General features: G+C 48.1%; 1 protein-coding gene across 3 annotated transcripts in view; it reads left to right on the top strand.

Moving 5' to 3' along the window:
- The first annotated feature begins 7 nt into the window (after positions 1-7).
- Positions 8-11,968, top strand: part of LOC135825642 (TPR-containing protein DDB_G0280363-like) — a 14,028-nt gene continuing 2,067 nt past the window's right edge. The window contains exons 1-6 of one of the 3 annotated variants that reach the window (XM_065338257.1): positions 8-2,413; positions 3,126-3,278; positions 5,413-5,508; positions 6,351-6,597; positions 7,733-7,812; positions 8,394-11,955. In XM_065338257.1, the coding sequence (XP_065194329.1) occupies positions 8,887-10,260 (1,374 nt within the window). In that variant the 5' untranslated portion in view covers positions 8-2,413; positions 3,126-3,278; positions 5,413-5,508; ... (1 more) ...; positions 7,733-7,812; positions 8,394-8,886 and the 3' untranslated portion in view covers positions 10,261-11,955. Of the gene's footprint in view, positions 2,414-3,125; positions 3,279-5,412; positions 5,509-6,350; positions 6,598-7,732; positions 7,813-8,393; positions 11,956-11,968 lie in introns of those variants that run through there. The other 2 variants (XM_065338259.1, XM_065338258.1) reach the window with 2 other exon arrangements.

The following is an 11,968-nucleotide window of genomic DNA, read 5'->3' as shown; positions in this document are numbered from 1 at the left end:
GGGATTGTTCAAGCGTTGCACGTGAATAGTTGCATGAAAGCGCACAAATGTGCACAACTGTGTGAAAAGTATACGTTATAGTGAATAGCTTTATCTGGTCTATTTTGCAGCAGGTGATGCATGCAGAAACTCTGCTGCGCTTCGCAACTCCTGAACATGCATTTGTGTGCATGTGTGCGCAAGGATGCAACTGATCACGTGTGCATTATCTGCCGGGGAAGAAAATAGATGAGGCTGTTCTTTGTCTACAGCATGTCATTTGGTGTTGTAATGCGTTTTACTCAAGTGGAAGTTTCGACGTGCTTGTCGTGTGCTGTGGATGGCAGTTGTGAGTCAGTCAATGTCCATCCTGAATTCAGCAATCTGATCTTGTGGTGTGGTGTGGTGCTGTGGTGTTGAATCCCGCACTGTCGGTCCTAGGATGCATTGGTGCTACATGCATCCTATCTTAAAATTAGATATACTTGAAATTGAAGTGACACTTCAAGTGAAATATCACTTACAATTTTCAGTCTAAAAACTCGGATGTTGAGCCAATAATTTAGGGGGCGTTCGAATTGTCTTCGTAAATTTTTTGAACAAATTTTTTAAGAGAGATTTGTTGAAGTGTCCCAATAGAACGGTTTCTATCATTTTTAGAGTTTTTCAGTGGAATTGTCATGGCGATGATGACGTCCGATCAGCTCGACCATCTCCATGTACTCTGTGACGTAGCTATTCCAAGCTCTTCGGAACTAATCCACCTCTCCCATCGGATGAGGTTGTGGAGTATCGAGGACTTTCGAGGATCTTCGTTGTTCTGAAGAGGCCAATAAGGCCACCTCTTTAGAAAAACGGAACTCCTCGAAAAGTCAAAGAGTGACAGTTCGAACGCGCCCTTAATAACTAAAGAAAAGGACCATATGAATACGGGTTAAGAGTAACTGTCCAACACTGTCACTAGATACTATATACAGTCAGAAAGTGCAAAAACTAGGCACAAAACTGACAGAGTACTGATACTGTATGTAGTGTCTAGGTACAGTGGTGGATCTCGTATCCTTACGTTCCTTTCCTTTCTCTATTAAACGTTCAATCTGCTCACGCATCCTGTCCCCAAATCAGAAATTGATTGAGAAAAGGGGACAGTCTGAGCACCCTACGTTGCTCAGATCCAGGCAAACTGACTCAAAAATCTATAAGTATGAGACCAGATTTGGTAAAAAAACAAAAACAAAAAAAAACTTTTATCTGAGATCAGTACACAGCAGAGCCTAAAATTAGAACGAGCGTCAGGCGGCCAGCAATCACCATCCTAAAATTTCATTGACGACTGCTTTCATGCTTTCTCATCAGGTGGAATACAGGCTAAAAGAAGCTGACTGCCGGCATGACTAATGAATTTGAAACGGTATTGATGCTATGGCAACAGCGCCAAAAAAAGATGAATAGTAACATTAGTGGAAGGAATTTAAGGATGTCAATTGCGAGGAGCCTGACGCTTGCTTGGTGTTAGAAGTTTTTCCATTGCCTTCTTGACCTTCCTCTTTTCATAACTATACTCTCCCTGGCTTATGCAGACTGCAAGCATGTGCCACATAGTCAGTTTTGAATGCACGCAGCTGTGCTGTATATTACTGAATCTTTGACACAGAGAATTGATTGAGCTGCTTTTGTAGGAAACTTAAGTATCGCCAGTAACGAGTTTTGTTTCGGGTGTACGGTGGTTCGGATATCTACTTCTGTACTTTACGTGCCTTGTGGTGAGGCTTGATACCGGTGCAATGTTGTGTGAGTGGCTAGGCGCTTATCCATTATGTTCAACACGTCAATGGTAAATACAGCGTTAGCCAAACACAATACAACGGTCTGGGCGCAGCCAAACACAATACAACGGTCTGGGTGCAGCCAAACACAGTCATCTACTTGCGAATACAATGGAAGGCCCAAGCTAGACGATAGACCGGGTGCCGCCAAGACAGTCTACTTGTTACCGACAATGGAAACCAGGTTCAATACGATGGAGTGAGTGCAACCAACACAATTAATGGGAGTGGAACTGCTGACAACCAACGCAAATAATGAAAGCAGCGTTGCTGACAACCAACATATTTGATGGAAGCAGCACTGACGACAACCAACATTAATGGATGGGAGCAGCGCTTTCGAGAACCAACACAATGGATGGGAGCAGCGCTTTCAACAGCCAGCACAATGGATGGGATCACCGCTTTCGACAACCAACACAATGACATAATGGGAGCGGGGTTGCTTGCAACCAAATGGCAACACAACGACCAAGTGGCACCAACGCTAGCCATGGTGTCACCGTCATGTCTTGGGTTTGTCACAGCAGCCATGTCTGTAGATGAGTTGTACACCAGTACTGCTCCAGGGTGACAGCGAGTGAAGAAAGGGAACACGATTCACACAGGTACTACCCTCTAGCATGTGTGTATGACAAAGAAGACGAAGAAGACAAAGAATATATGCCGGTGCAGCATGGCAGTTGCAGTCAATACCTTTAGGGAATAATGGTAGTGGTTGTGCAGCCACTGTGTACCACCAATGCCCCTTCTTGTGTTGGGTATCAACCAATGCCCCTTTCTGTGTTGGGTATCAACCAATGCCCCTTCCTGTGTTGGGTATCAACCATTACCACCCTGCTGCTTCAAAAACAACTACTGCCCTGCCGCCGCAAAAACCATTGCCGGGGGTGTTGGCAACGACACCACCGATTACAACTGCCCTGATTTATGGTGAAGGGGAAAGGTGGCAGGGGACTTGCAGTGTCTGTGTCACTATGCCAAAGATCACTCAATAACCCTGGCTGTTGCAGGGATGCAGCTGTCTACATACCTGCCCATATTGCTGTTGCAACTCACCTTTCCCACGCATATCGCTTGATAATGCATGCATGCTTTGCGCCGCGACGTCTTGATGCAAATAAAACCCTTTGCTGTACTCTCCTCCTGCAATGAGCTACATATACTGCTGTGGATCTACGCATGACTGGTGTCTATTATGTGTGTGGGTCACTGGGTGTGTGCACACCATGTGGTGATCTTGTCACTAGAGAACATTGTTTCAAGTCCTTCTATGTATAGGGTATATGTTGTGTGTGTGTACTTGTGTGTTTGGTAAAGGAATCCACCGCTCCCGTAAGCCGTGCCCAGTCATCCGCCCCAAACTCAACGTCGCAGATGCCGCGTAAGGAAGAGGTAGTGACCCAAGCGCTATGTGCGAGCACCATGCCGTCTACCGGTACCTCGGCAGAAATACCTGACTACGACAATAAGGTATGAGAGAGAGAGAGATAGATAGATAGAGAGAGAGAGAGTAGGAGAGAGAGTTAAAGTTAGAGAGAGAGAGAGAGTAAGTTACATTTATAAAGACAGGTCAGTCTAACAAATGAGGACTGAGACCTCTACAACAGGGTTTTTACGCCTGAAAGCAGGTGCATGAATTAACAAGCAGGTTGTCAGTCTAGATTTTATGCGCAGATGGAGAAAAAAATGCGCAGAATTTTTGTAATGGGATGAAAAGCAGAAATATTAAGAAATAATAAGAAAAGATGAAATGAAAGCCTGCTCACAACCCCGCCCAGCCTTGCGAACTGGGTTTGGTGGATTAAGAACCCGGTTCAACGCTCGAGCAAGCGCTCTCCACTCAAGGTGTTCACAGCAACTGATAGGAACTCATATGGGAAATTATAGAAAAGAAATAATAAGATAAAGAGAATAAATTTCAACGCACCTCAATAAACGGAGCCCCACGTACAGTACCTCAGAAAAGTGGATCTTCCGACCAGTGTTTTTGTTGACGTCGCAACCAGATGATGTAGCTGCTTCGCAGAGACGTCTTACTGCACAAATTACAAATAAATTTTATTCTTCGATTAGAAAACCCAAGCGCTTTCAGAGCCCTCCGAAGAGAGTCCTGGATGAAACCACGCACACCTACCTCAACCGAAAAAGAAACGACCTGCCACCCGTTTGCTCGGCATTGATCGGCCAGATCCGCATACCGCCTGTCCTTCCGCGAGTTACTGACACTGAATCTGTCCTCAGCACAAACTGTCAACTCCATCCAGAATACAATCCGACTCGTACAGTACAGAACTATATCTGGTCTTAGCGTGGTAAGTGCAACACAGCTAGGGAAAGAAATCTTTGCACTAACTGAGTCGACAAGAAGTTTCCAGTCTGAGGCCGTTGACAGGAGGTCAGTCGTAACCAACTTTCGTCTGGGCTGAACGCCAACTGGCTTCTCTCCCGCCTTGCAAAACGAAATGAAGTCAGGCTCATTTGAATTTTCGGTTTGTACGGTGTTTGCAGCAGTGCGGATGAGAAAGAGAGAGAGAGAGAGAGAGAGAGAGAGAGAGAGATAGAGAGAGAGAGAGAGAGAGAGAGAGAGAGAGAGAGAGAGAGAGAGAGAGAGAGAGAGAGAGAGAGAGAGAGAGAGAGAGAGAGAGAGGAGAGAGAGAGAGGGAGAGAGAGAGAGAGAGAGAGAGAGAGAGAGAGAGAGAGAGAGAGAGAGAGAGAGAGAGAGAGGGAGAGGGAGATGGAGAGAGAAAGAGCATGGCTAGCCATGGCAATTATGGGCACGCAAGAAGCTTCCCAGGCCAAGGGAATGAAGTACGATACAGTAACAATGGAAGCTGCTGTAAAACCTGTAATATTTCACTGGGCGGAAATGTTAGTGTAGGTCCAGAACATGAGCATCTATTTGGGCCTGGTCGCTAATGTGGGCCCGGGCGTTATTTCGGATAAGCGAGATGAGACTGATTTTAACCTCAACATACCGCCCTATGTACAGGGTTAGCACAGTGTACTGTACACTATACTACCGTATAGTACATGTACTTACACATGCATGGAGCTGTGCATACGCATGCATGGAACTGTGCATACACATGCATGGAACTGTGCATACGCATGCATGGAACTGTGCATACACATGCATGGAACTGTGCATACACATGCATGGAGCTGTGCTTACACATGCATGAAGCTGTACATACACATGCATGTGGAGCTGTGCATGCACATGCATGGATCTGTATATACACATGCATGGAGCTGTACATGCACTGCACTGTGTATTGGACCTGTGATTTCTCACATGGGCCTTCACACGGAGGTGGGCTAGAAAACGGTACAAGAGCCTTGACACTCGGCACCTCGATGTGTACACGGACAGCGGGCGTTATACTGGGTGGGCGTTAATACAGGCTTTTACGGTATGTGCGCGGAGTGCAGGGAACAAGATATACGAGAGCTGGGGACCTATTAATGATCCTATTAATGGTCTGGATATATTTAATGAATTTCTTGACAAGTTATAAAGTCTGAAATGATATGTCTTACCTATAACTGGTCTGTCTCCAAATTTTCTTTTTGTGCTTTGTTTGTGTGTGAATGCTGACTGAAGGTTGCTGTCGATTGTCAGCAAACTCTACCGGCACGAAATTCACTGACCTTGTCATCTTCAAGTGTCGTGTCCAAGCCTGGCCGCATTACCCCTCGGGTAAGGACAGTTACTGCAATGCACTGTGTTGCTGTGTATGCGTCCCAGCGAATGCATGTGTGTATGTATGTGTGTGTGTGTGTGTGTGTGTGTGTGTGTGTGTGTGTGTGTGTGTGTGTGTGTGTGTGTGTGTGTGTGTGTCCCATATGGTGCAGTGGTATGTGCAGTCAATTTCCAATCGAGAGGTTGCGGGTTCAATTCCCGATGATTATGGTCGCACACGTCTTTCTTCTCTTTTTCGGGCTCTTCCTGACTTTTATTTCATTCTCCTGGGTGGTTACCAACAGCCAGTGTATGCCGGAGTATGTGGTGTGGTGTGTGTGTTTAGAAAATATGGAAAAATGAAAAATAGGGATTCACTGGCCTGAAAGAGTCACTTGAAACAGCTGTGTGGTGGATACCAGGCTAAAAAATAGTGGCGGTCAATTCATCAGCCTTGCAAGCTGTCGAATGGTGTAATCCCAGCACAAGTTGCTGTGTCTAACATAGCTGTTCGCTATCATCGCTTCCGCGATGGGCACGTCTGAGGTCTAAGGTGTGTGTGTAGAGGGGGGGGGGGGCATGCGTGCGTGTTCGTGTGCGGTTCTTGAACCTAGACCCAAGTGGATCCGATTGGAAGTCTGCAATGCCCTGATTCTGGGCTCGGTGTGATGTAGATCTCTCAAGCCTTATCCAGAGTGCCAGATTTTAGCAGTATTACCTGTCACAGGGAGAGTCTGTGCCAGTGACGATTGAGTGAATCCAACCAGGCGTTTGTGATAGTGTTTACCAGTGTGCAATTTGTGTGTGTTGTGTTTGCATCTTAGAGAGTAAAAATTGCAATCCTCCCGCTGTGCTTTTAGGTCTGTCTTGCCAATGATGCCGGAGAAGATGTCTTTTAGGTCTGTCTTGCAAATGATGCCGGAGAAGATGTCGCAACGACCACCGGATACGCCAACACCACCAAACACGACACCACTACAGCCACTGGCACTAGTGTTTCCATGGCAACAGCAAGTACAACGACTCCTGTTTTCCAGTTGGAGGAAGAAGCTCCTGCCGCATCTCTACCGGGGGCCAGGGTGCACGGAAGTTGTTTTGCCCAAAAAGGTATGTGATTTGCAGTGTTCGTTGACTCCATGGAGAATAGCTATGTGTAGCTCATCTGGTTGTAGTGGGGATCGGTGGGCGGGTTAGTCTGTATATAGCAAGGTAAAGATGACATGTAAGGCAGATCCTCCAGCCTGGTGTCTCAGTACTTGTTCACACAGTCACCGATGACCAATGACTGATCCCAATGAGTATATATATGGATATAATATTTACTGCTGATATTACGAATGATGGTGTGATACTGATGATAGTGCTGCAGCACATCCTGTCACCTCAGGAATACGGGAATTACCCTGATTGGTTGCTAGAGAACCTACCCGACTACAGGACTGACCTGTACAGGAAAGATGACATGTCGGGCAGATCCTTCAGCTCGGTGTCTCGGTACTTCTTCACACTACGACCTTCCCAGTGGCCGAGACCATCGATGAGCCAATCAGGTGCGCCAGGTAGGATGGCTGACGTGATCGCACCGATCCGGGACAAGTGCCCTCTGAATTTGATTATGGGTTTGTAATTGCCCGCCATCAACAGTTTACAAACCTCTCTGGTCAATCTGTGTACAGTTAGGGGTGAACCAGAGAAGTAGCAAAAGAGAGGCCCAGGCGACTCAGTGTCTGGCTCTCGGCTCTGTTGACATAGTCATCACTGGCGAGGAGCCACAGCACACTACATGAAAGCGTATGCAACGCTCTGCCTTAGGATATTCGATGAGGGTAACATCTTCTGCAGTAGTCCAGTAGATTGATTCTCTGAGGTAGCACTCGCAGATTGCGTCGAATGGCACGAAGCCATAGAAGCCTAACAAGATTGCCACCTGGAGCATCACTTTGTCTTTATCTAACTATGATAACCTCAACATATTAGTAAGAGTACCTAGACCAACCTAGATGGTTTTGCAAATAACCGCGTGTCCCTCTCTCTCTCTCTCTCTCTCTCTCTTTCTCTCTCTCTCTGTCTCTCTCTCTGTCTCTCTCTCTCTCTCTGTCTCTCTCTGTCTCTCTCTCTGTCTCTCTCTCTTTCTCTCTCTCTTTCTCTCTCTCTCTATCTCTCTCTCTCTCTTTCTTTCTCTCTCTCTCTCTCTCTCTCTCTCTCTCTTGATTTTTGTCTCTTACTCACTCCTGTGTTCTAGTCTGTGGAAGAAGCTCAAGGGGATCGCTACCAGAAGCCGTCCCAGGGCCTGTGTCTTCAGACGTCTCTGCGTCCAAAAAGGTTTGTGATTTGTAATGTTCTTTGACTCCAAGGTGATGAACAGTGAGTGTGTGAACGATAGTGCTGGCTGTGGCATTGAAGCATGATGGCTGTGTTGGTCTGTACATAGCTGTACCGTAGTGCTAGGTGTGATATTGAAGCATGATGGCTGTGTTGGTCTGTACATAGCTGTACCGTAGTGCTAGGTGTGATATTGAAGCATGATGGCTGTGTTGGTCTGTACATAGCTGTACCGTAGTGCTAGGTGTGACATTGAAGCATGATGGCTGTGTTGGTCTGTACATAGCTGTACCGTAGTGCTAGGTGTGACATTGAAGCATGATGGCTGTGTTGGTCTGTACATAGCTGTACCGTAGTGCTAGGTGTGATATTGAAGCATGATGGCTGTGTTGGTCTGTACATAGCTGTACCGTAGTGCTAGGTGTGATATTGAAGCATGATGGCTGTGTTGGTCTGTACATAGCTGTACCGTAGTGCTAGGTGTGATATTGAAGCATGATGGCTGTGTTGGTCTGTACATAGCTGTACCGTAGTGCTGGCTGTGACATTGAAGCATGATGGCTGTGTTGGTCTGTACATAGCTGGACACGTCTTCATATAGCCTTACATCAATTAGAAGCCTACACATGTACAATGTAAGTCTAGTGTGGTGTGTACACAAGACTATGGCAATGAGCCAGCATATCGTAGTGTGTCGGTGTAGTAAATGCCGCTTATTTCAAACAGGGATTTGGATGACTCCGACCATGCCTTGCTATGTGATGTCTTGAAGCAAACAGGCAAACTGGAACATGGTGCGGTGAAACACTTTGTCTCCTTGTTTACTTCCGTATTTGGTGTTGTATGCCCGTTGGAAGGGGGGGGGGCGAAGGAGGAGGAAGGAGAGAGAACAAGTGGAGGGTGTGTGGATATGGCTGACGCTGGGAAATATTTCCCCTGTGCAATGCTGTTATAGGCACACACACCACAGTGTAGGCCGGAGTGGAGCCCTTAGGAGACGTAGTGTAGAATCGTAGCTTAGTGTAGAGTAGGTGATATTTTGAGTAGCTGTCACACCCTGACCTACTCTCCGCCATGGACGAGCTGGCAGGTGAACCCCTGAGACTTCTGTGCAGTCTCCCAGGCATCGAAGCCAATGTCATCAGCTTGATCCAGCAATTGTCGTCGTATGTTAGTGAGTCTAGAGATAGAGAGGAGCGCGTGAAACGGCGTGTGGATGAGCTATGTGCACACGTTTCGGAGTTACGAGGCGAACTGAGCTCCTTGAGGCAGTCCGCCATTGCCCCCATGCATGTCGACCAACAGCAACAAAAAGGCGAGGAGGTCAAGGAGAGTGCAGCTAGTAGTACGAATAGTACCCGTACGCTAACTGGAAAGTCTAAGCCGCGCGCAAATAGTGAAAAAAAGTCAAAGCAGCAGGCAGAACACGTGGGAACGCACACTGAACCCCGTACCCGTAGCGCTGCCACACCCTGGCACGCAGGCAAGACGGTGCCCTCAGTGGACACGGAAACGGAGTACAAGGATAAAGCAAACCCGGTATGTACTACAAACCACAGTCCAAAGGTCGCAGACACACAGACAAACACTGTGGGTTCGCAGCACGTTCCACCACTACCTGTGGATGATGACTCATGGCAACTAGTCTCTTCTGTCTCCCCTCGCCTTAGCGTCAGGCGTGGGGTCATTTGGATTGGAAACCTGCGCCCAGCTATTAGCATTGAGCAACTGGAATCCTTTATCCAACAACGTGCCCTGACAGCCAATCAGCAGCTCACGATATTTAGTAGCAAACTGATCAGCAAGGCTGATGGCAAGGTCGGTGCTCGTGTGACGATCAGCCGAGCCTCAGTTGAAGCCCTCACACAGCCAAACTTCTGGCCCAGGCCTGTTTATGCACGCCCATGGGTCTTTCGTGATGACCAGAGAAACGCAGCAGACAAGCAACAACAGGAGCAACAGCAGAAGACACAGGAAAATCAGCACCAGGAATCTACACTAAGTCTTGAACAGAGAAACACAGCAGACCAGCAGCAACAGCAGAAGAAACGGCAGGAGGAGCACCAGAAGACACAGGAAAATCAGCATCAGGAATCTACACCTGAAGAGCACCAGCATTTGCAGACAGAACAGCAGAACCTGCATACTGCATCTAGTGACAGCCAATGCCCTGCGTCCAGTGACAGCCAATGCCCTGCGTCTAATGACAGCCAATGCCCTGCGTCCAGTGACAGCCAATGCCCTGCGTCTAATGACAGCCAAAGCCCTGCATCTAGTGATGTCCACCAGGACAGTGGCCAGCACCAGCCCAAGCTTCAAGATACGTCAACTACGTCTGCTCCAGCCAAAGCCACGCCACCTCGCCCTGGAAAGCGTCATGCAGAAGATTCCCCTGGATCCATGTCGGGAATACCATGCAAAATGCAACCTTCATCTAGCTCTCAATGAGTAAGCTAAATCCAGTTGCGCGGGAGTTCTACCCTCAGGCTGCTACCGTATCTATTAACAGACTGCCACAATCTCATTCAACACATACCACCATTGGATTCCTTAACATCTGCAGCCTGCGCTACAAGATAGACATGCTGTCCGCTCTGATTAGGGAAAGGACATGGGATGTTGTTGGGATTGCGGAGACATGGCTGGACGCGTCTATAGCTGATGGAGAAGTGAACATTGAAGGATACAGTTTGGTGAGAAATGACCGAAAGGGGAGAAAAGGAGGTGGCGTCTGTATTTTTTACCGGTCCTACTTGCCCATCAAACCACGGCCGGATCTCAACCAAGGGGACACGGAGGTAGTGTGGGTTGAGCTAAATGGAAAGGCAGGCAATCACTTAATTGGCTGCATATACCGACCACCAGATGCGCCAGTCTCCTACTGGTCCACCCTTGAGGCATCGCTGCATCAAGCTGCTATGGTTACCTCAGCCGTCACATTGATGGGTGACTTCAATGTCAATATCTCGCATTCCCAGCCACAGCATGCCCAGCCCCTTCTGGATCTCTGTGGTGCATATGGCCTCACTAATATCGTCCACTCCGTTACGCGAGTCTCACCTCGGTGTCCAGCTGGCACTACTATTGACCTGATACTGACTACAGAGGATAAGGATTTGCATGATTGCCGAGTCCTGCCGCTTACACTCAGTGACCACTTTGGAGTTGAAGCAATCTTCAATGCAAGACATGCCCGGCCAGACATCCCCAAGCAGCGTGTGCGTCGCCGTTTAGATAACATTGACTTGGTTGCCTTCCGACTTGACCTAGCTGCTGCTGAACTTCATGTGTACCCACCAGACTCTGATGTGCAAGCCATGTGGGACCACTGGCATCAACGATTCCTTTCTGTCCTCGACAGGCATGCGCCATTGCAGCAATGCAAGATTAAGACAGGCAAGCTTCATCCTCCATGGTCTGACAGAGACCTATACAAGATAAACCAGCTGAAGCGTCGCCTGCATCGAAAGTGGCTTGCTGACAAAGCCAACTCTGAAGCTCACGCAGCATATAGACGTGCCCGCTCGGTTGCTGCGAATACAAACAGGTACAAACGCAACCAGTACTTCCAAAGTCAGTGCCAAGATAATTGCCAGAACCCACGCAAGTTATGGTCAGTCCTAAATACTGTGACTGGACGCAAGAGACAATCAATCCAGCCGACATGCGACATCGAACATGTTGCGTCCACGTTTGGCAAGGTAGTCTCTGATGATGCTCGACCTTCAGTTCTCTCTATGCCTCAGGGACCACAGCCTCGGTCTGCCCTGACCTCATTCCAACATGTGCGTGCCTGCGATGCTGAACAGCTTTTGAAGCGCATCGACCCGCGCAAAGCAACTGGGAGCGACGGCATCCCAGGCTTACTTCTAAAGTACTGTGCCGACCTGCTAGCACCATCAGTTGCAGCACTTTTCAATGCGTCCCTGACCTCCGGCACTGTACCCGCTGGCTTTAAGCGTGCGTATGTGACCCCATTGCACAAGGCTGGCGATCCATCTGTCGCCAACAATTTCCGTCCTGTGTCCCTGCTCCCAATTCTCTCGAAGCTGCTAGAGAAGGTGGTGCAGAAGGCACTTGTCACCTTTCTGGATATGGCTGGTTCTCTGCCCAGCACACAGTTTGCATTCCGGACAGGACATTCCACGGAGGATGC

Source organism: Sycon ciliatum, chromosome 10 (assembly GCF_964019385.1).
Source record: "Sycon ciliatum chromosome 10, ocSycCili1.1, whole genome shotgun sequence".
NCBI classification, from domain to species: Eukaryota; Metazoa; Porifera; class Calcarea; order Leucosolenida; family Sycettidae; genus Sycon; species Sycon ciliatum.
The sequence above is the reverse complement of the archived record's forward strand: the minus strand, read 5'-3'. Positions and strand labels throughout refer to the sequence as shown.